The 21,863-nt window shown below is 37.4% G+C and overlaps 1 protein-coding gene across 13 annotated transcripts in view; it reads right to left on the bottom strand.

The window, feature by feature from the left end:
- Positions 1 to 1,818: 1,818 nt before the first annotated feature.
- The window catches only part of LOC138324077 (FMRFamide receptor-like), a 70,595-nt gene continuing 50,550 nt past the window's right edge, over positions 1,819 to 21,863 (bottom strand). For 10 of the 13 annotated variants that reach the window (XM_069269100.1, XM_069269104.1, XM_069269097.1 and 7 more), the window contains one exon: positions 1,819 to 6,643. In XM_069269100.1, coding sequence (XP_069125201.1) covers positions 5,393 to 6,550 — 1,158 coding nt within the window. In that variant the 5' untranslated portion in view covers positions 6,551 to 6,643 and the 3' untranslated portion in view covers positions 1,819 to 5,392. Of the gene's footprint in view, positions 6,644 to 6,745; positions 6,883 to 6,978; positions 7,191 to 8,783; positions 9,062 to 21,863 lie in introns of those variants that run through there. The other 3 variants (XM_069269107.1, XM_069269108.1, XM_069269106.1) reach the window with 3 other exon arrangements.

Raw genomic sequence — 21,863 nt, 5'->3', positions numbered from 1 at the left:
GCATCTCTTAGTCATATCCCAAAAGCTAGTGTCTTTTCAAAATTGAAGATTAATTAACTCAATTTTGACAAGCAAATTCGTTGAATTTCCGTCCCCCGCTTTCAGGACATATTGTAGGTAAACATTATTGAGGTTAGGTTTAACTTTGGTTAAAACATGAAAAAATAAACTGAAGTTTTATTCGGAAGTAAGATGTGTAAAATGATATCCGCTGAAAGTGACTCTTAAACTTGGCTGAGCTCTCAAGGCATTAAACTTCGATACTAACTTTTAAGGAAATCGGTTTAGATTTGTTTTCCATTATTGCACAGGAAATGGAAGAAAATGACGTTTGTAGTACATCAAAGGGCCATAACTCCACTACATATTGTCGGCAATCGAACTTCATTTGACCTTGTTACCAAGTTTGAAGAAAATCGGATAATATTTATTAGAGTTGTTGCAGGGAAATGACAGAAATTTTTTTTTAAATTTAATCAAAGGGCCATAACTCTGCTAAATAAGGTCCATCGCAAGTGGCGATTGAACTTGGCGAGCCCTTAAGATATTTAACTTTGTTGCAAAGTTTGATGAAAATCAATTAATATTTATTACAGTTATTGTACGGAAGTGGCAGAAAATGAATTTTTTTCATTAAATCAAAGAACCATAACTCTGCTAATTAAGATCTGCCAAAAGTAGTGATCAAACTTGGCTAAGCCCTTAAGACATTTAACTTTATTACCAAGTTTTAGCAATATTGGCTATAACATTTGTAAGTTATTACACATTAACCCCAGACTTTTGTAGTAAATTAAAGGGCCATAACTCTGATAAATAACATCCGCTGAAAGAGTTGATCAAACCTGGCCAGGCACTTAAGGTATTCAACCTTGTTACCATGTTGGAAGAAAATCGGTTAACATTTATTACAGTTTTTGTTCGGAAGTTGCAGAAACTGACTTTTTTATTTAAGCAAAGGGCCATAACTCCGCTAAATAATGTCCGTTGAAAATCGCGATCGAACTTGGCCGAGTCCTTAAGGCATTTAACCTTGTTCCGAAGTTTGAAGAAAATCGGTTTACATTTGTTACACTTATTGCAAGGAAATGGCAGAAAATGACGTTTTTAGTAATTCAAAGGGCCATAACTCCGCTAAGTAAGGTTCATCGACAGTCGCGTTTGAACTTGGCCGAAACCTTAAGGCATTTAACCTTGTCATCAAGTTTGAAGAAAATCGGTTTACATTTGTTATAGTTATTGCATGGAAACGAAGTGCTACAGACAGACGGACGGACAGACAGACGGACAAACCCAAATTAATATCCCCCGTTTCGGAGAAAGTGGGGGATAATAAACTTAATAACAAGCCACCTGTTGGGGAACCTCTATATCAAAAGGACAAAAACTTTGCATCAGGATCAATTTTAGAGAAGTCGCTAAAATAGACTTTGTCTGATACCAAATCAGTATGCTTTTTGCTAACAAATTTGTTTAAATTGAAAATCGGAGTTGTAACTTTAGTGAGAGCTAATTTGTATTCTTGCTTATTCAGTATGTATTTCAGATTTTGGTCAAAACAGACTACATGTCGCGATGGCGGACATAAATGACAAAACATGACATGTATTGAGAGAAAATTTGCATTTTAAATAAGTTAATGAATAACTTAATATTCATCAGATGATGCACGTGTATTTTGTTGGAGCTGTCATGCACATAATGTACATAAAATGCTGATGTAGTATCGCTTACCATTATTATATTGATAATAATAGACTGTTTACAAAATGCATTGCATATCAATTGTACGTCTGATAGATCAACACAACACAGGGACACGACACATTATCAGACCATTACGTCTTTATTTATATAAAAATAGCACTTTTGCATATATATAGATGTATATATGACAATTAGAAGTACAGAACAGGATGAAAAGCCTGTGGCTATCCGTACATACAAGTACATGTACGAGACCCACATTGTAATGGTAACCCGGGTAAAGTCAACTACCGGAATACCTTACAAACTCACAATTATATTTTCAATAAGTTTCATGGGCTTATCTAAATGATATGATTGCAGGCACATCCTAAAGCTATTTATTTGTTTTAAAATAGAAATATTAAATACGGTTGGGTGGTGAGGAATAGAAGTTGATGACAAGACAAAATCTCTTGTCCATTAATCGCAGCTGACATCTTATCATTTCTACATCCGCTTTCATTACCACGTGTAAGACAATACAACGTCTGATCTAAACCTATCCATAAATGGAAGCGATTGGCATACTGATTGAGTGCTGTACGCATGCGCATAGCCTTATCTGACGTCACCCAATCGGCAGACGACCGTTATATAGCAGCTTTCGAAGAGCCGTAATTAGGCTGCACGTCAGAATTACCGTCCGAACGATCCGATTACGGCTGGCAATTCTTACGATGAAGAAGATAAAATAGAGATATTTAACCTAATTCAGGTTTAAAACTTTAGAATGTAACATTCCATGACTATGATTCGAAAAAGATTAAACAATAAATAATGTTTTCGTCGTAATGTCTCTTATCAGTACCGATGTCTGACATTGTAGCAATAGCAGATGGTATATATTTTTTTAGACAAAGCTTCAATTACAGTGCATATAATATAAAGAGATGTAGAAGATTAGAGAGTTAAATGTAGCGGACACGTAAATATCGGCTATTACAGTTGGTCCATGCAGGGAACTAGAGTAACCTCCCTTTATATCTCGACGGGTTTGCTCTGAAAGATTTTTGGAAATGACTAAGTATATGTTAACATACGTTCTCGCTGTGCTCGCTCACACGTTTACAAACCAACTAAATACATAATCTATCACAGATACTTGATAAACAATGATAAAACTTATCTACTTATGAATAACCCACTTAAGGTCATAGTAACATTTTATTATAAATGTATGACAATAACAACAATGACCCTCTTACACTCACCGGCAGGTAAAGCAACCGACATTTTATCACAGGTTGTCTACATAAAGTGAATACATAATGTACACAATGACAGAAATTGACATTTGCATACCATACATGATATATTGTATATTCAACGACAGAGTTGACGAGACATTTTCATTATACTAATCTGCATAATTATACATCACATCTTGTACGTTGTATAGTATATAGATACGTCCAAGGTAGTGTCCATGTACAGCTTGTACGTATGGATATATAAAGCTTACTTTAAGCTTTGTTTTGTATGTCCAGGAATCAGAACTACATGTACACTATAATACCAATCTCGGCAATATCATAGCTTTTTCGTGCACATACCAAGGATATGAATCGTGCTAGTTCACACGTATCTACAATTGCTTTTTTACACAAAAATCAAGGTTTTGATTGCTAGTTTACACCTATATTGATATTATGACTGCTATTTCAAATAGATACGGAGAAGATGATTGCTATTCCATGCATATATCGAAATTATGATAGCTGCATGCATATCACACATTTCGACAATATGATTGCTATCTCACACATATCGATAATATAACTGCTATTTCACACACATATCGACAATATGATTGCTATTTCACACACATATCGACAATATGATTGCTATTTCACACACATATCGACAATATGATTGCTATTTCACACACATATCGACAATATGATTGCTATTTCACACACATATCGAAAATATGATTGCTATTTCACACACATATAGAAATATGTCAGCTATTTCACAAACATATTGTTTAAAATGATTGCTATTTCTTTATCATATCGATAATGTAATGGTCATTTCCCATACATAACATTATATGATACAGGTATGATGGATATTCCATACATATACATTTTGTAGTTGTATATGTCACCGAAACATATGACGTTCAATTTCTATTGAGACTGTTAAAAGTGGCAAACAATAAAATAATCTATAGTACTGTACATATACAGAAACTGATCACGAACGTGTATGTCTTAACATGTATATGGAGATGGGCATTTGATGGTATTTGTTTCCCCTTCTATTGTAAATTCACAGTTACGATTGGTGCCTACACATATTACGAATTGTTTATGTCCTTTATCTGAATTGTCCGTGGGTAGCGCATACTCGCTTCGAGTAAATCGGGGTTCGATTCCCCAATAGAAGACAAGCAATATAGAAAACGGGAAAACTAAAATGGATACGTGTTCATGAATTATATCGCCTTTGCTTGCTATGGATATGATAAAATTCGTTATTATTCCAGGACGAATGAATATTTTGATTTATAGTCGTGAAAAATCTTTATCTCTTTCGGTCGAAATGACTTGACATATAAAGACGTGAAAAACACAATTATTTTCTTTTGGTCGAAGTAACATTACAACCGGTAAAGTACCTTTTCGAGATAACCTATAATCATATTTTTTGTTATTTCTTTGTCGTTTGTCTATCTGAAATGATCACCATTCAAGATACTTGGTCGAAATAAATGCAAACCTAAATGTATAGCCACATATAGTTAGTTTTCTAAATTATGTTACTTTTTATCGAAATATTATATTAAATGTTAATTTCTAGCCTCCGGTCGTATAAACCTTAAAACAATGCCCTGTTATAATTAAGTTTCATAAAGATTAGTCATTTACTTAATGCCACTTTATTCTATATGTACTTGAGCAAATAATTAAAAACAATGATTATGATATTTTAAATAGACAATACTAGTGTATATGTATCATTTTAAACACTAAAACAAAAAAGAAGATGTCGGGAGATGTTTTGGGTTTGAGACTATCATCTGAATGATTACACGCGCATGCGTTGCCATGTAACATGTCTCTGTTCCCAGAACCGACGGAATGTATCTATATGAATATAGGCCATCGCTACATGAATTTATCTAAATAACATAATATTCCATATCACATTGAATTATCTCAATTACTGTCACTAACAAACGTATATATCTTTTATCTATATATTTCTAAACTCAAATAATAAATACATATATGTAAACAATCGTAACATCTGTGTAAATGAGTTCAGTTAGTCCGTCTATACGTGTTTTTATGTCTAAGGACGTTATCACGTTCCTATCCCAATTGTTAGTTTGAATTTATTTTGAACACTTCCGCCAATGAATCATTCTGCTTTGTAGCAGAAATAATTCAACAATGATCAGAAAACGTGACAGCAAGCGCCGAGACTACTTTCAACGACGCCTCGCTGAAATCAAAATGGCGACATTGTGCTTAAAACGCAATTAGACACACTTCGTATTTAAGTTGCGTTTAAACATAAATCCGGTAGTGGTTCAAAATATCCTGAAATCCGGAACTATTATTCAAGAAACCACAACTGATACAATTCAGAATTATTGCTTATCATGTCAATGTGGGTATAATGTATTAACGTATCAGTCGTTTAATCGAATCTTCTCCACATTTTCGACATGAGTTTCCGAATTCACGGGAGCATACTGTCTATGATTAAGCTCAAGGCCATTGGACTGTCTAGAGGAGTTCCGAGAAACGTCCGACAACACTTTCCTTCCGAACATGTTCTTTAACACACCCAATAATACCCTTCGGAACTTTTGACCGACGAGGGTGTAAATTAAGAAGTTGACTGACGAATTCGCTACAAATAGGATATTACTGACAGCCAACCATTTGATCATCATAACAGTTGTAAATAAGAAGTCAAACTGCGCGAACAATCCCGGCGTTTGGCACAAAATAAACACAACAACAATCAGAACCAAAACGAGACTGAGATTCGCCTCTTGGTCGTCCTGAATATTCATTCCGGCTCGTCGTGCGCGCATGCGCATTAGTTCCATAATGATCAGGATGTTAAGTATTGTTAACACACTTAAGGGGATGATGTAAATGATACTGGCGTACATCCACACCGAGTACACTTTTGTGTAGAATAGAGTGTTTCCAAAGTCTGTCGTAACTAACGTGTAGCAATCATGTCCGATCGGAATCTCTGGGCCGGGTTCTGGACAGGGCTTGTGGGCCATGGTAGCGAACAATCGCGGAATGTTATAGGCGATAGACGTGACAGTTATAACAATAAGTGTAATATAAGTCTTTTTCCGCGTGCAGATTTTTTGGGCGCGAAACGGATGACAGATTGCTATGTAACGTTCCACGGACACAGACACCGTGATCCACACGTTGCACTGCTGGATGCTCATTATGAGAAAGAAGACGGGTGTGTAGAGGTTTGGGTAGATGACGTCTTTGTAGTACCACAGTTCAGGATGGAACAACGAGATGGAATAAGGAGTTAGCGCCACACAGGCGACAATGATAATACCGGTATCCGTCAACACAAGCGCACACAAAAACAAGATGGTCGTCGACTGCATCTCCTTCCGCCAAAGTACCATCATGGTGAGGATGTTCCCAATGACACCCAGAACCGAGATAATCGGTAGTGCGATTCCATTACACATATATTGCATGTAGAAGGCATCCAGTTGGTCAGTACTGTTGCCAGTGTCCTGTATATATTTGCCCCCATAGGACAAATTCAAGGCAAAGTTGGTCTCACTTACACCCATGATCAGGCCGCTGCGCCACACACCAGAACTTCACAAACTGGTGACTGATCGAGATCCCCGGTTCTCAAGACTGGTTTCCATGCAGGCGATTGTCTGAAAATATACAAGAAGAGTTTTTTGTTAATTTTCGGAAATTCAATTAATTACTTAAAATTAATAATGTGCAGACTATCAAACAAATTTATAAAGACGTACAGAGTATATATAGTGGCGACGCCTCTCGTCTGTAGTTCATATCGATAACAAACGGAGGCGAAGGTTTTGCCACCGCAGGCCCTCACTGCATCAATATGCCAGTTAATCGCTCGGACTCGGCGGTGGGCGATTACCACCCGCGGACTTGTAAGTGATCAACGCGCCTGAACTCTCATCTTTCATACCCCACCTACATTAATTGACACCTATTTTAGACATCACTCTGTACGTACCTACACGTGCTCTACCGAAATAGTTTTGAATTGCACAGCTCGGGCGTGATTAAATGTTTAAATTTGTGAGTCGATAGGTACAGCACAGTGGTCAAGCTGCTAGATCCCGTGATCAGAGCGCCACCTGGACAAGGTTGTATCTGCATCAAAGACGAGAGCGTGATATGGAATATAATATACTTTTCTTAATCAGCCAGTGTACCTGACTGAACAAGGACCTACCTGCTGAAATATAGGACTCTTAGCGACTGACAAGATCCCACAGGGAAAATTAAGTAGTTCAGTAGCCGATAAGTAAATATATCCTTATCAGATAAAAACTTAACAACAGCGCAAGACTGAACGAGTTTTACTGATTAGTACTATACCTAAAACAAGTGGAGAACTTCTACTTATAAGGCGGGCGATGAAGTTAATGTAGCAGATGTAACGATAACCCAATACACAATATTATGATGGCCGGCGTAAACTAGATCAGCGCTATTGGTGTCGGAACGATTGAATTGTATAGAACCTACAAATCTGGTTAGTCGTTACAGTAACGACCCCACATCAATAACACGAGACAGACGGTCCGGAACTCTACTCAGCCGACTCCGGCTTCTATATTAGATAGACGGGCGAGACGGCCATCGAAAGCATCTGTTCCCTCAAATCGACAAAATGAAATATATAGTTCAGTAAGAGGATTTTACTGCCTAAGCCACTAAAACTATACTTGTATCTACGTCGCTCCCCACGGTGAGATGAACACTCCGAATACTCAATTAATTATTTTCCTAATGATCCTTGAAAACTTCAATTAAGAAACGGCTATCTCAGTGCAATTTATGCAAACTTTCCAAATAAAATAGTTGAGTAACCTATTCCAAAATGTGGGGAATGTGTTTCATCAAAATTGGCCGACATGTTAAAGGCTTGTTGCGTTCTGATTTACTCTAAGAGGATCTGTTGGCAGTCATGCACACGCATATATCTCCGCGTGCTGCACGCGCTTATTTAACGTTGTCGGCGTCTTAAAGTCCGATTCTGTCTCCTCCAATAATAGGGTATTAAGCAATGCCACTATAAAATTTAACCTATTTAGGACAGGTTGTCTTATCAAGAGCACTTAAAGATAGTTTTCATATCAATACTGTCAACTGTTTTGTTACAGTAAAGAGTTAAGTATTGCGAACGGTTTTACCCATCGCAAAAAAGTATAACGATGGAGCCTCGTTTATGCGACATTCCCTCATTTTTTAGCTACTTTTTCAAAACCAATATCTCAATACCCTATAAAATACGTTTCTCTACTTCTGCCACTTCGTAATCCAGCAAATTTTGCCACCATAAGAAGGGTGGCTGGATTACAATACGATCACTTGAATAGTAACAAGGGCTTTGTTCTATAGACATGGACAAATTGCTAATGTCTCTTGTGGAGTGCAAAGCTTTTTGAAGCATGCGATTGTGACTTTTGTGTATATAATATTTATGTACCAGTATGGCATATGCATGTGATTCGTACTTTGGTCCTATTACGATTATAAAATCCATTTCCGCCCCCACACTATACGATTGTCCCCCAGCTATGTACAGGCTTGTTGATAATGTTATCGGCGGTTCAGTTCCTGTCTTACGCATGTAAGTGCATTAACGGCGTATTTCACGGACGGATATCAAAGAAAAGCCTACCACTGGAATACACGATGTGGAATTAAGCAATATTATGTGCATATCAAGTTAAACTTTTATAAAACAAAAATAACAATATCCTTGTTTACAAGGCTTTCTTTCAAATGAGTTAAATAAAAGTTAGTTACCTCAAGTGCATCTCACACACCATAAATCTTTATATATAGAAAACATATCAAGACAGATCTAGAAACGTTTCACTGGTTTGTTGTGTATCTGATTGAAAAGTAGTGTATCAGGTGTAGATCAGGAATGCCACCATCTTATGAACGTGGATCCCACATCTCTGGCCCCATGGGAGTCCTTCACCTCTATGGCTTCAAAATGGGATCCCTACTGTCACGAGATACAGATATGTAATCCCAGTGTAGGGTTCTCTGTTCCCCTCATACTGCTTAGTAAGGCTGCATTCAAGTACAGAAACGACTTCAGAAACGACGGTTTTTATCTAATCTTTAAACTGTTCAAATTAGGGTGCATATGTGTACACTGCAAAAGATAGACAGACTAGACTCTTTCTAATCTTTAAAATGAGAGTTTGCATTATGTAAGTGTGTGTTGTGGTTGTCAAGGAAGACGTGTACCGGTATGAATCCCAAGTTTAGTCGCCTTTTATTATCACGCCCTTTATGGACAAACAAATGTTTATTTTTCCCATCTCGTCCTTGCTTGCAATTAAATATAGATTCTTAATGATCACGATAGAATGTTAAGCACATATGATTTGTTGATTGGTTGATCCTAGTAGCAGCTAAGATCACGAAAGACGGGCTTCTTTGTAGAAACAACTGTATTTCCTTTGTTTGTTTGTTTGTTTGATTAATTAACGTCCTATTAACAGCTATGGTTATTTCCTTTGTGAATATCTGTATGTATTGGAAGGCTGCGATAAATTCGTCTTGCGTTTCATTGTTATATAAAAACGTTTGCCTTTTAAAGTGCTATCTTACAGCAGCATGACCATGACAAGGGCACCCCATTGTACTAACAACGGACAAACCAGTCGTCTCAATCCCTTAATGCTGAGAACTCAATTTCAGACGCCTTTTACAATCATGCAAATGGGGCAGCAGGTATAATATTAAGTTTTACATGCATAGCAATATTTGAGCATAGAACAAAATATCAACATACTCTTGTTATATTATTTGAAGAGCGTGCCCTAGTGCTTTTATGACGTTAGAATTGTTCCTGCAGTCCCATAATACCAGGCTACCAATTTTCTGTTCTTATTTTTTCTTTTCTTCCTAACGTCTCCCTTGAATTCACGGCACCTCATTTTTGACCTCCAGTTGAGCGCTCGCCCCTGTGAGGAAGGTTCTGGCTTCTGTTCTTGGACTAACTATAATCCATAGAAGTTTAATTAGTTAGGGAGTGGAACGACTGCGTTGCCCTCTGTTAGTATATTGTGCCTGGATGTGTTGTTCGTTTCTTTGGCGACATGCCTCACTGAGATGGCACTATAATATGGGAGAGTTCAACTATCACAATGAGACACAATGCAAATACATACGACCGTCGTAGGCTATGACATCCTGCCGTCATTCGGTTATCAAGTTCGAATTTCAAGGACATGTTAGACATACTGATGTATTTGTTTTATCATACAACACTATATTAAATAATATAAAACGAAACTCATAAAATTGACATGTACAAACTATATATACCTGGTCTGTTGTGGATTATCTCTATATTGGGAACCTCCAGCAGAGATGACCAACAGCGAAGGAGATACAGTGGCCAGTAAATCTCTGATAACGTTTTCAAAAATAGAAATGCAATGACTAAATGTCTTGTGTCAGTACCACCTCTCTCCAACGGAGCCCCATTTCCTGACCCACATAATCTGGTTTGTATCAGTGCCAACCTCACCCCGTCCCGACCCCCATCCGTCTATATAAATGAGAATACCCTTGCAGTATGGAACTTCTCACTTCTATCAGTCCGAGATTCTTATCATTTTACTACACAGTTTGCAATCTCGAGTTAACGATCACCATTAAAATCAAATTTCGCTGCACAACCCCGAAAGCCATTTACGCAGTCCGTGGAAGCCAAAATCGTAAAGCTATATTTGTCTGTGGAAAATAGCCGGCTGAAATAGAGAGACGCTTCCAATGCAAACGTCAGCATGTTAAAATGCTTTCACAATGACAGAAAGAAACCTCAATTCCCCTGTACGGTCATTACAAACTATTATTTGATGTCAGTGGAATGCGAAATTGCCGTGCACAATAGCGATTTTAAACTGTCCTAATGTTCTCTGAATGGGATTAGGGATACAGTTGAACATTGTCCGAAGAGGAATGGGGCTCTGCTCTTTCGGGATAGATGTTTATCCTAAAATATCAAATTGCAAAATTGGACCAGTGTCTATATATAACTTTTTACTCTCTTTTGTTCTCTTTTATACAATGCATTACGACCCGTGTTTGATCATATAGGCGTCATTACAAATTGATTCTCGGCAGATTTTTATAGATTTTCTTTAGAGTATTACAGGAATTCCAAAAGGATACCACAATGTGCAATGCCTTCCCCATTTGTTTTGGCGAAATGAGTACGAAAAAAAATGATCATTGATCAACGAAATATAAGCAAATATGTTATGATACATATATATGGTTCTAAATACATCCGGTGTTTTGAATATTATTGCATTGAAATTGTTCATATATATATGTGTGTGAAAAATGCATCCGGTGTATCGAATGTTGTTGCATTCAAATTGTTCTTGTTAAAATACATTACATTCCTATACACTGTATTCTTTGTATGTACTGATCATTTTAGTTCGCATTGTCAGTCACCATAGGTATATTGATACCGCGATATATAAAAATACAAAACGCTATACACGAGAACAGTTTGATTGATGCAAAACGGAACACTATCCGACATTTATACCATCGTATCAGCGCTATACTGGTGGGCTCTTGTTTGATTCATGTTAATCTACAGCTGGAGACAGGCGTCCACGTGTTGAGTCTAAACACCTGGATATATTGTATCCCCCTCCCAAAACAGGCACAGGCTCAATTATATTCATAAAATATTTTACGACTTCTTTCAAAACAATTGACTGCAGATAATTGCTTTCAGCGAAAAACCGAATGAAAAATCCCGGCCTTTTTTCCGTTAGTCTAATAACTGCATACAGATATTATATACTAGTTTAAAAAGTTGAATGAATGTGGAGTTTTGGCAGATGTTCAAAAATTGACACACACAATGTGTATTAAATTTAAAATGTAATTACAAATCTTGAGGAGGTAAATTTAATTTAGTGGAATTCAGATAACCAAATATTCATGATTTTCTGCGGATTACTTCTTGTAATTATGACCCTACTTAATCAGATTAATCTTGGACGCGCCAGACGAATCACAACAATGTCGTAAAACCAGGGAAACGCCACTCCTGGAGGCGGATCCATAGAGTTCGTCCGGATCCAATATCTCAACGGCCGGGTCTATACAGTACACAGAGTGTCTGTATCGAGGTTTATTTCAAACATCCCTCAAATCAAAATGCTACCGGCATATGTCACATGTATAAATGTTTAACGAAGTTCGACATCTCTGCCAAAAATAATATTCGTGTAGCCGAAAAAAGCATTATGCAGACGTCAAAACTCAATTATTACACGGACTGTATTGACGCCAGGAATGAAGGAATGAATTGGCCGACTTGGAAATGAACGTCATCACTCAAAGTCTGTCTTATCGAACATTGGACGCATATCAACCAGTGTATCGACTTACTCCAGAGTCGAAAAATAAATGTCACAATTTGAAAGCAATGACAAACTACAATGTCATTCAACGCCGATTCAGCGCGGTGTTGATACGTTGTGATTTCGAAATAACATACACATGACATGGTTTAGTATCCACTATCCACGTCGTTTGTACAATGGAGAAATATGCTCAGGGTACATTTGTGATGTGTGTTGTATGTTCTTGGTTCAGCAGGTATGCTTCGTCATGGGGTAGACCTTTGAGTCATGATAAACCTTATATTAGGGCAGATGCTCGACATTAGACATTATGTAACATTGCGGAGTCGTTCTTAATGCTTGCTTGGGGCCTAACATAAGTCCAAGTCTATGTCAATGTTGGAAGCATAACGGGTTATTTACCTAACAACGCATAAAACAAGACAGACAAAAAATCAAATTGGAATACTTAATAATCTTAAGAATAATATTAAAGTGAATAGTCCGGCAATAAACCAGTCAAATGCTAAAACCAGTCTAAAATGCGTTCGTTGGCATTCCAAAAGTCCTTGTATATCAAAACGATGGTCAAGTTCTGCTTACGTTGATTGAAATCATGGAAAAGCCCCGTGCACATTTCTAAAAATACATTCTGAAAGCGAGGCTGCGTTGGAATGTCAGCACCGACATAGCCAGCCGGGAGGACGTTTTAGAATTCCTACATTATGAATTAATTTCTTCGCATGCAGAGCGATTTTGGTGGGAAGTTTTATTTTTCCATTGCAGACGAAATTATACTGGATAAATCAACACTATTTTGACCGACTTTAGCCTTACTTTGCCCGACTATTCACTTTTAGCTTGGCTACAAGTAGTCTCGAAATTAAACTTGAGCCGCGGTGATATTGCTGTAGCCACGCAGCCAATTGAAATGTGCATTTACAAGTTTGAAGAGACTGATGAAGTTTGGAACTAGATAAAGTAGTTCTATTTTTGTTTGAAAACTTTGAATTTTTAATATCATGTTTCATTAATAAATACACAAGTAATGATAAGAACATTAAACAGATTGATAAATGAATAGCTATAATTGGTACAATTATGTTCTTAAATAAGCGTTGCTAGAACTCCAAATACCATGATATACGTTTCTAAGCACACACAGGCTGCATTTGGTATGGATTGGCGAAAACTATCTAGCTATGTATAGACCAGAATGACCAAGGCGTTATCTCTTGAAAGACTTATAACGAAAGATACGGTTAATTGTAACCTTGAACGCCGTAAGTGTCCCGTAGACCTGATTAGAGTAGTGCCAAATCGACACCTACTACACACCCTAGAACGGAATCACCCATCATTACTTTCCGAACTATCCCTCTCGGTGTTTATCGTGAGTTACAACCATGTTCCGAAACCGAAAGTGTAAATGATGAGGGGATGTCGTTCCTGAATCACTCGTAATCTTACGGAACGGAAGCCTTAAAGTAGCCCACTCTCAAGTCCACGGACGAAACGTGTCCGGACTTATTGCGTGATGCGGAGTGGTATCTATTGATGTGAGGGGACTTTAAATGCTTGCAAGACTTAGTCTGATACGATCATATGATACTGTTACTTGCTAAATCCACCGTCAGCTGGTCGCATAATTGATATCGATCCATAAGTCTTTGGTCCGGCTCGGACACTGACAGGTCCGGATACGCTCCCAGGCAATCTCCGTCTGTATCTGTCTTCCAGAAACACATACGGTCCGGCAATCCCTCCGGACCAATAACCCGACCTTAAAATAACCCGATCTTAAAATTTTTTACTAAAATTGGCTTCCTTCATATCAAATGTCATAGGAAGAATGATATTTGCTACAGTCATAACGTTTCATACTGTTTAAAGGTAAAACTGTTTGCATTGCCTGGGCGATAAGCTCCGAGTGATACCACTATCAGTTTATATAGAGACGACGGTACGCGTCAGAATTGGCCTTGATTGTTGTGATAGATACGTGTATCTCTACTTTATTTGTCAGTCAGAATATCACTGGAATTTGTCTCCTACTTTAACAGTAACTGACTATGATAGGGCTATATCATGACGGCATTGGCTCTGTCGTCTCCTTGGGGCATGTGGTAGAAACCTGGGTCCACTGGTCCTAAACGTTCAGGGGACTACGAATTCCTTCAGCCCTAGCTTGGATATGACCCGTAGACAATAGATGGTTGACCATTTTCATTATCTATGTTACCTCTTATACATATTGATTCTGTACTTCAATACACACTCTAAAGCCGATTAAAAAGGTGTACTTGTATTAATTTCAGTAGAGTTGAATATGATCCTAATTGTGATTGTAACGAACATTTCCGGTTGACTAAAATTTATTTTATCATCACATCACTTAAAATTCCGTTGTTATGTGTAACATCTGTCTAAAGTGGCGACGAAAACAACATAATTCATGTAATTAACAAGAGAGAAAATAATTTAACAAACTTAAAGAGGATCTCAGCAGTGATTTGTGACAGTAAGATATCATAATTAAAATATACATTTGCTATGAAGGTACATCCATCGTAAATTATCCGGGGTACACCCCGTTTTTGTGTGTTGTTATTTCCCTTACAAAAATAGCATTCAATACAATCCTCAAATAAATGAGTTTTGCGTTCTGTCCACTAGCCAAAACACACCATAATCAACAAAAACGATAGATTTTGCTCCTGCTTAGCGCTCAGAATAACTGGAGATGGAACGACTGGTTTGCCCGCTTTTAGACAGTATAATGTGACGCTGTTGGTTGTTCTTGTTCGGTGACTTGGTGGTATGTTTCAGTGAGATAGCACTATAATGGGAAATTGTTTCCACTGTTACAAAGAGACATAAGACGACTATACATCGGAGGCCCGTCCTTATATGGGCCCGACTTTTAATGACAGGTAAATATCATCATCCAACCAACCAACAGTAAAATACATCGACGTGATCAGTCTCAGTTAGGTCGATATAACACCACGTGGAAGATGAGCGTCAATATGTCACGACGAACAAAACAATGACCGATAAACAAATGATAAAAGAAAATGGGTTAAACTACAGATGTAATTGTCACAAAGGACAAAGGCACAACGCATTACCACATGTCAGACTGAATGTAGCGTCTAATACATGATGCTTTAATCAAAGATAGAAATAGAGATATCTATCTGTGATTGCAATCGGATATGTAATATGGTTTGTTACAAAAAGGGATTAAAGCAGGTAGAATGATATTTGACAGTACGAGAATGGTGCAGTAGTTAAATTACAGAGCTGACAATGAAAGAAGGCTTGGTTTTTACAAATACAATTCGGCTTTCTTTTAGGTTTAACAGATCTTTGTGTCCATTCTTTGGACACTTTTTTTGTCTATTATCAGCTCACATTTTTCTATTTTTAGTTCAAATTTCGGTCCCTTTCAATCATATATATTGTTACACATATGTAAATTGATTTTATTTATTCTCTGTTTTCGGTGAATATAATTTCCTGTGTTAAGAATTTATTTAAAATAACCTACAAGAAAGTCATTACTTGTTCTGTATAATATATGAAGTTTAAATTATTAGTCATAAACATCACTAGAGAGTCATAGAAGGACAGAACAGTTTATGTTTTCAAACTTTCGTTCAATTCATGAAAGCTTCGGTTTCTACTAAATACTCTTAACGAGAGGGAAATAATTAGTATTGCCTTTCGACTGACCCTGACGCCAAATTAAGGTTTAGCGTTTAGCCAATGTAAGTTGATGCTGGCATTGATCGTCCAAACGTTAGGTTTATGCTTCCCCATCTCTACTCGTAAATTACGAACCCGGGCCAAGAACGATAAAGAAATATAAGCCTTAAAACGGCCCGATTTCCCGTTATCAAAGTATCAAGTTGAGGTTTATAAATCGGTCCAGAAATCTGTGACTGAATCGCCAACCTGCTGAGATACGCCGGTGGGAATTTACCTTTCAAATATCGAAATATTACGAACGGAGCAACGGTACAAACTCACAAGCCACGAGGTCTAATCCCTGAATTTTTACAATTGGTCTGGTATTTCGGTGTCAAATCAACCCGTGGCTAAGTCATCGAATCTTACAAAAAAGTACAAGCATTGAAATGTAATAATTAAAGGAGAGTAGTGCAGATGAGTTGTCGAAAAAAAATTGGTAATGTTCCAAAGCAAATTATAACTAGGTTGCTTTTGAAAACGGATGTAAGATTTTTTTATTTCGGAAAATTGATAAAGCCTTACATCTAGACTTTGACCCTGCATGTAGGGTGTCCCTAGTGCATTATCGTAAAACGCAACTAAATTTGAAGATCTTTTCTATTCCTAACGACCGAGGTACACAGACTGGGACGACTGGTTTGTCCGTTAGCAGTATAATGTGACCGGATGGGATGTTTTGTTCGGTGTATACTTTAGTGAGAGTACCCTATGAAATGAAAAAAAAATCACTTTTACATAACATAAATATATCCTAGCCTCCCAGAACATTGCACACATGGGAGGCCGGAGGCCATCCTTAAATTACTCTGCTGCCCCGCAGGTAGGGCGTTAGAATTGTACCTGCTGCCCCTATTGCATGATCGTAAAAGGCGACTAAATTTAGGATCTTATCTTTTCTCTTCTTCCTAACTGACTTTATCTTTCCTAATGCCTCCCTTGGCACCGCCTCACTTTTGGCCTTGAGTTGAGCGTTCGCCCCTGTGAGGAAGACTCTGGGTTCTGTCCCCTGGCCGAGACACACCAAAGTCTATAAAAGTGGTAGTTTCTGCTCCTGCTTGGCGCTCAGCATACAGGGAGTGGAATGACTGGTTCGCCCGTTGTCAGTATAATGTGACCGGGTTGGGTGTGTTGCTTGGTGTCTTCGGCGACATGCTTCAGTGATATACATATGTAGCACTTTTAAAAGGGCAACAGTTCCACTATTCAAGAAGACACAACATGAATACACCGCAGTCTCCCAAAACACGCACCTCGCACTTCACACACGCTACACATTGCATACATGGGAGACCGTCCTTACATTACCCTGGCTGTTAATAGGACGTTAAAATAAACAAACAAACAATTAATTAACTCTGACTATTAATAGGACGTTAAACTAATTAACAGAACAAATCATTGAGGCTTAAACGTCAGTGTTATTTGTCCTTTGGTGACTTTTGCCTATTTTTTTCAACAAACTGCACATTTAGGTACAAGTACTTCGTACTTAAATTTTGCATAACACCTTTAAATATGGAATGGACGTGGTAGTAGATACAATCAGATCGGATTGTCAGGAGAAATCTGGTCACTTAAAAGGTCAGTGTCCGGTTCTTCATTCGTGTTTTAATTCTGTTCCGTTTGTCCAACTATCTTCTGAGTTCCATTAGATGAAAATGATTGTACCGAACTTTGCTTAAAGTAAAGAATTTAAAGAATAAATATGTCCCGACGGGCAATGCACTGAAAGAAGTTTAATCTAGGAATTAATCTTAACTTTAGTTTGCTTTCAAATAAATCCTGTCGAAAATGTTGTTTTTTGCTCGGAAGTAAATACATATATTTGGCGCCACATCATATACGTGCTGACCGCTACAGATAGGGTTTTGGTTTGGACAACGGTTAGAAAGGACTTAAATATGAAAATAGTAAGATTAGGGAAATTCACAACTAGTATTTAAATACTTAAAGGGATTTTTCGGAATCACGAAGGGTCAAAAGTTGGCTATTGACCACTCAATGATAAAGCACACGCCATGACACCAGGTAATGAGTAACGCCCAGCCGAACTACTGAATGGTCACTACACTCGGACGGTCCGGTGCTTGTCACCGAGGCAGGTCAACGAAAGTATAAAGATGTTATGGACAGATTGTTTGAACTGACAGCCTGGAAAAAACACTACATGGGGAAAAAGTGAACAGAGAAGTATTGGATGACTTATCCAATGAAAACTATTTAGCAACTGAACATTTTAAATTGTTCTTCATTAATCCGATTCGGTACTGGTAGCGATAGGTGACATGACTTTGTCATTCTTTGTAGGGAAAGCCTAGATAGGTCGCATCATGAGGAAAAACTCGACTACATTGTATAATCGTTTATAGATTGGGAATACTGTATCATACAGCATTGTTTACAGTCTACACCTTCAAATATCTTTACGATTTGGGAATTTGGGGTCAAGGATAAAATGATCAGATTAAAGCGAACTGCATATGGTCAATTGATAATTTAAGTATAGTAACACTTTACCATAGTGCTAATCTGTAACAGCTTATATCTCATCATCCGGAAAAATGACAAATCAAATTTATCGATGTCAATGTAACAGTAAGTTACACAGCAGTACAACGCAGGGGTGACCTAATTTGATAGGATTTTACGCTTTCTTATCGTCTTAAGATTAGAGGTGATGGTGATATTGACAAAAAAAGAAATTCAATTGATTTTCATGCATCTCCTTAATTCAAAGGAAGATGATATTAACTTTTCAGTTAAGTTTTCGTCGCGTTTGGACATTTCAACATATGAAATGAATAAGAATTGGTTTATAAGCTTTCCAGTTAAGTTCTCAACGCGTTTGAACATTACAGCATATAAATAGATAAGAACAAGATATCAACATCATTAATAAAACATCTTAACACCATACAGCAATATTCTATTGTAAATCGGAATAAAGTTCCGATTTAAATCAGTTTTCAATCACGACTACAACAAACAATATGTTATGATTCGGTAGGGCTTGACGTATTTCTTATTGAATGTCCAGATTAAGAGACATTTGGCCATAATGACCGTGTCAACACGTTTTGTGTGTTAGGTCAATAAACACAAGTAAATGCCAAAGTAAACAAAATATGTTAGCTGATTATTGATTAACTTTGATCTACCTGACAAGTCCATGTTTATTTGTCCTTTCAATGACATGTGATAATCCTAATTCTAATTATGTCCCAGGTTTATTTAATATGATTTATTAACTATTTGTTAATCATATTCATTTCTGTATAGTTCACAAAAATTAAGCTCCGTGTGGCCGCGATAATCATGCGGTCAATATGTTCAATCTATATCACTAGCCCCAAATTAACCAGCATATTAAAGCGAGTGGGACGATTGGTTTGCCAGTTGCCAGTATAATGTAACTGGATGGGCGTCTCGTCCGACGTCAACTGTGACATGCTTCAGTGAGAAATCACTATAAAAAAGGAACTATTTTCACATATCACAAGGAGTCACAGCACGAATGTATCGCAGCAAATCAAAACATACACATCTGTCCTTAAATAACCCTGGCTGTTAATAGGACGTTAATGAAATAAAACAAACCAAAACTAATTTCCAGGTTATAAATGCTGATAGCTGGGTATTTCATTTGGGAACACCTGCTTTCCCTTTACGATAACGTTGCATGCCTTTTAAGGGCCACATTTGTGTGTGAGATGGATCAATAACCTACATTAAAATAATTTCCAATATTCAAAGTAAATTTCGTGTTATGACCGATTTTTAATCTATTTTTGGTCATGGATGCGAATCATCGATGACTTTCTGTATTTTTGACAACATATTGAGGCTCTCTTTTTATTCTCCAGAAATATGACACAAAGGAGATATTCCGGGAGTATTCAAAATACAAATTGGAATCAAAATACAAATTACATCACAAAATGCAATACATAGAAGTTTAATTTAATCTTATTTTACGAAAGTTAAAATTTGTAATATGTGTTATTTACCAAACTTATATGCAACCGTGCTGTAAGATAGAAAGCGAAGTATTTATGTTGGAATTTGATCGGGAACTTATCTGAACCCCTTAGGCTAGATTCAATCAAATACCACTGCAATGCGAAACTTAATATCTTTGAACAAAATAGCCCAGAATAAAATCGTTTCCAGTGTTCTTTTCGTGAAATTAAGTAAGAGTTTCAAACGTTTTTAAGTGTTTAGGGACATGGATTAAATCTGATTGCATTGGCTGAAATAGCAAAGGTCTTTCGACCACAAACACCCCATGCATGCTTTGCATTCCTAAACATGTAGAAAGAGAAGGTTTGCGAATGCATGTCAGAAATCACGCTATCGGATACTACAGGTATATGCATATCAAAACATCTTAGATGAAATATCAGAGATACGCTACCGCGTAAAGTGCGGGACGGTACTGCAACATGTGAATTGATATTAAACAATACTGACATGATTGTATCTTTAATATAAAATCAATACGGTATTGGAAGTGGTGGGGAATGTCTATCTGGCATATTGGTCGTATGGTACAGATCAAAATAGAAGAATTTCTAGCCAAAAGCCAGAACAAGGTGAAGACGGCTCGCACAATACGAAAGGTGTCAGCTAAGACATGGGATCATAACAGGTACACATGGGCGTTATAAAATGGACACCTGACTGGGAACAAAATCACCTGATCCATCGTAGATAATTGTAGATGTATATCATACATATACGTGATTGATGATCACCTGGCCGAAGCTATCGAGTCTGGTGTCATTGGGTCATATGAATATAGACGTTTGTTTCAATCACCACTCCTACCTTGAATCAGTTTAATGTGTTGTAAAGAACGGCCAAGTATAGACGGTGGCGATAGGGCGGAGTTCCAGGACTTCAGTCAGTAGCTGCTTGTTGCACTTCCGTGGCCCCGAAATCGCGACCAAGTATTGAAGAATCACTGGTTTTATAAAGACCATCCTAATAGCTCTGCCACACACCAAGGGTCTAAATTCTACATCTGGTCCCCCAATGTACTCCCCAATCAACGAGAAGGAGTTGCCAGTATTGACCGTGGATCGGTGCTTATGACTATGTGAACTCCGCATTTTCCCAACTAACAATACCTGACATGTACTTAGAAGACCCTGTCTTGTAAAACAAGATGTAGACAAACAAAAAACAAATCAAGGAAAAGAATTTTATACCTGGACAATTCGATGTAAAACAGCAGACATCGATGAAGATTCGTCATCAAATTACATGTACGTATTGTAAATAGATTTTAAAAGTACACGTACAAAACAACATCACCACATGTTGTAGAAACAGCTGGTACAATTTGTAATTTATGAAGGACACCTTTAGTGTGCTCTAATTACAAAGACACCGCAGGAATCTGAGAACCTGCTCTTTGATTGATAGGGCATCATACCCCCGACTGTTAGTACAAATTGACCCTTGTACTTAAGCTTTCCTGGAAAGACACGGGAACCCGTATTCCCTAACACTTGCACTTTGGAAAATTAAACCAGTTTAGAACTGCGGTACGTGAAATGTAAGCAAAGTAATATTGGTTTTGGATTTTGAATCGAACCCACCTTGCGGACTTGCCAGGGAATATGCAATGTATGGTCAATCAGGACTGCGTAAGACCTTTAAACAAATCAGAAGCTCCGCATTATTGCATAAAATTAGGACCTTGTGCTCACAGAATGCCAATGGGATT

The sequence above is a fragment of the Argopecten irradians genome, chromosome 5 (assembly GCF_041381155.1).
Source record: "Argopecten irradians isolate NY chromosome 5, Ai_NY, whole genome shotgun sequence".
NCBI lineage: Eukaryota > Metazoa > Mollusca > Bivalvia > Pectinida > Pectinidae > Argopecten > Argopecten irradians.
The sequence above is the reverse complement of the archived record's forward strand: the minus strand, read 5'-3'. Positions and strand labels throughout refer to the sequence as shown.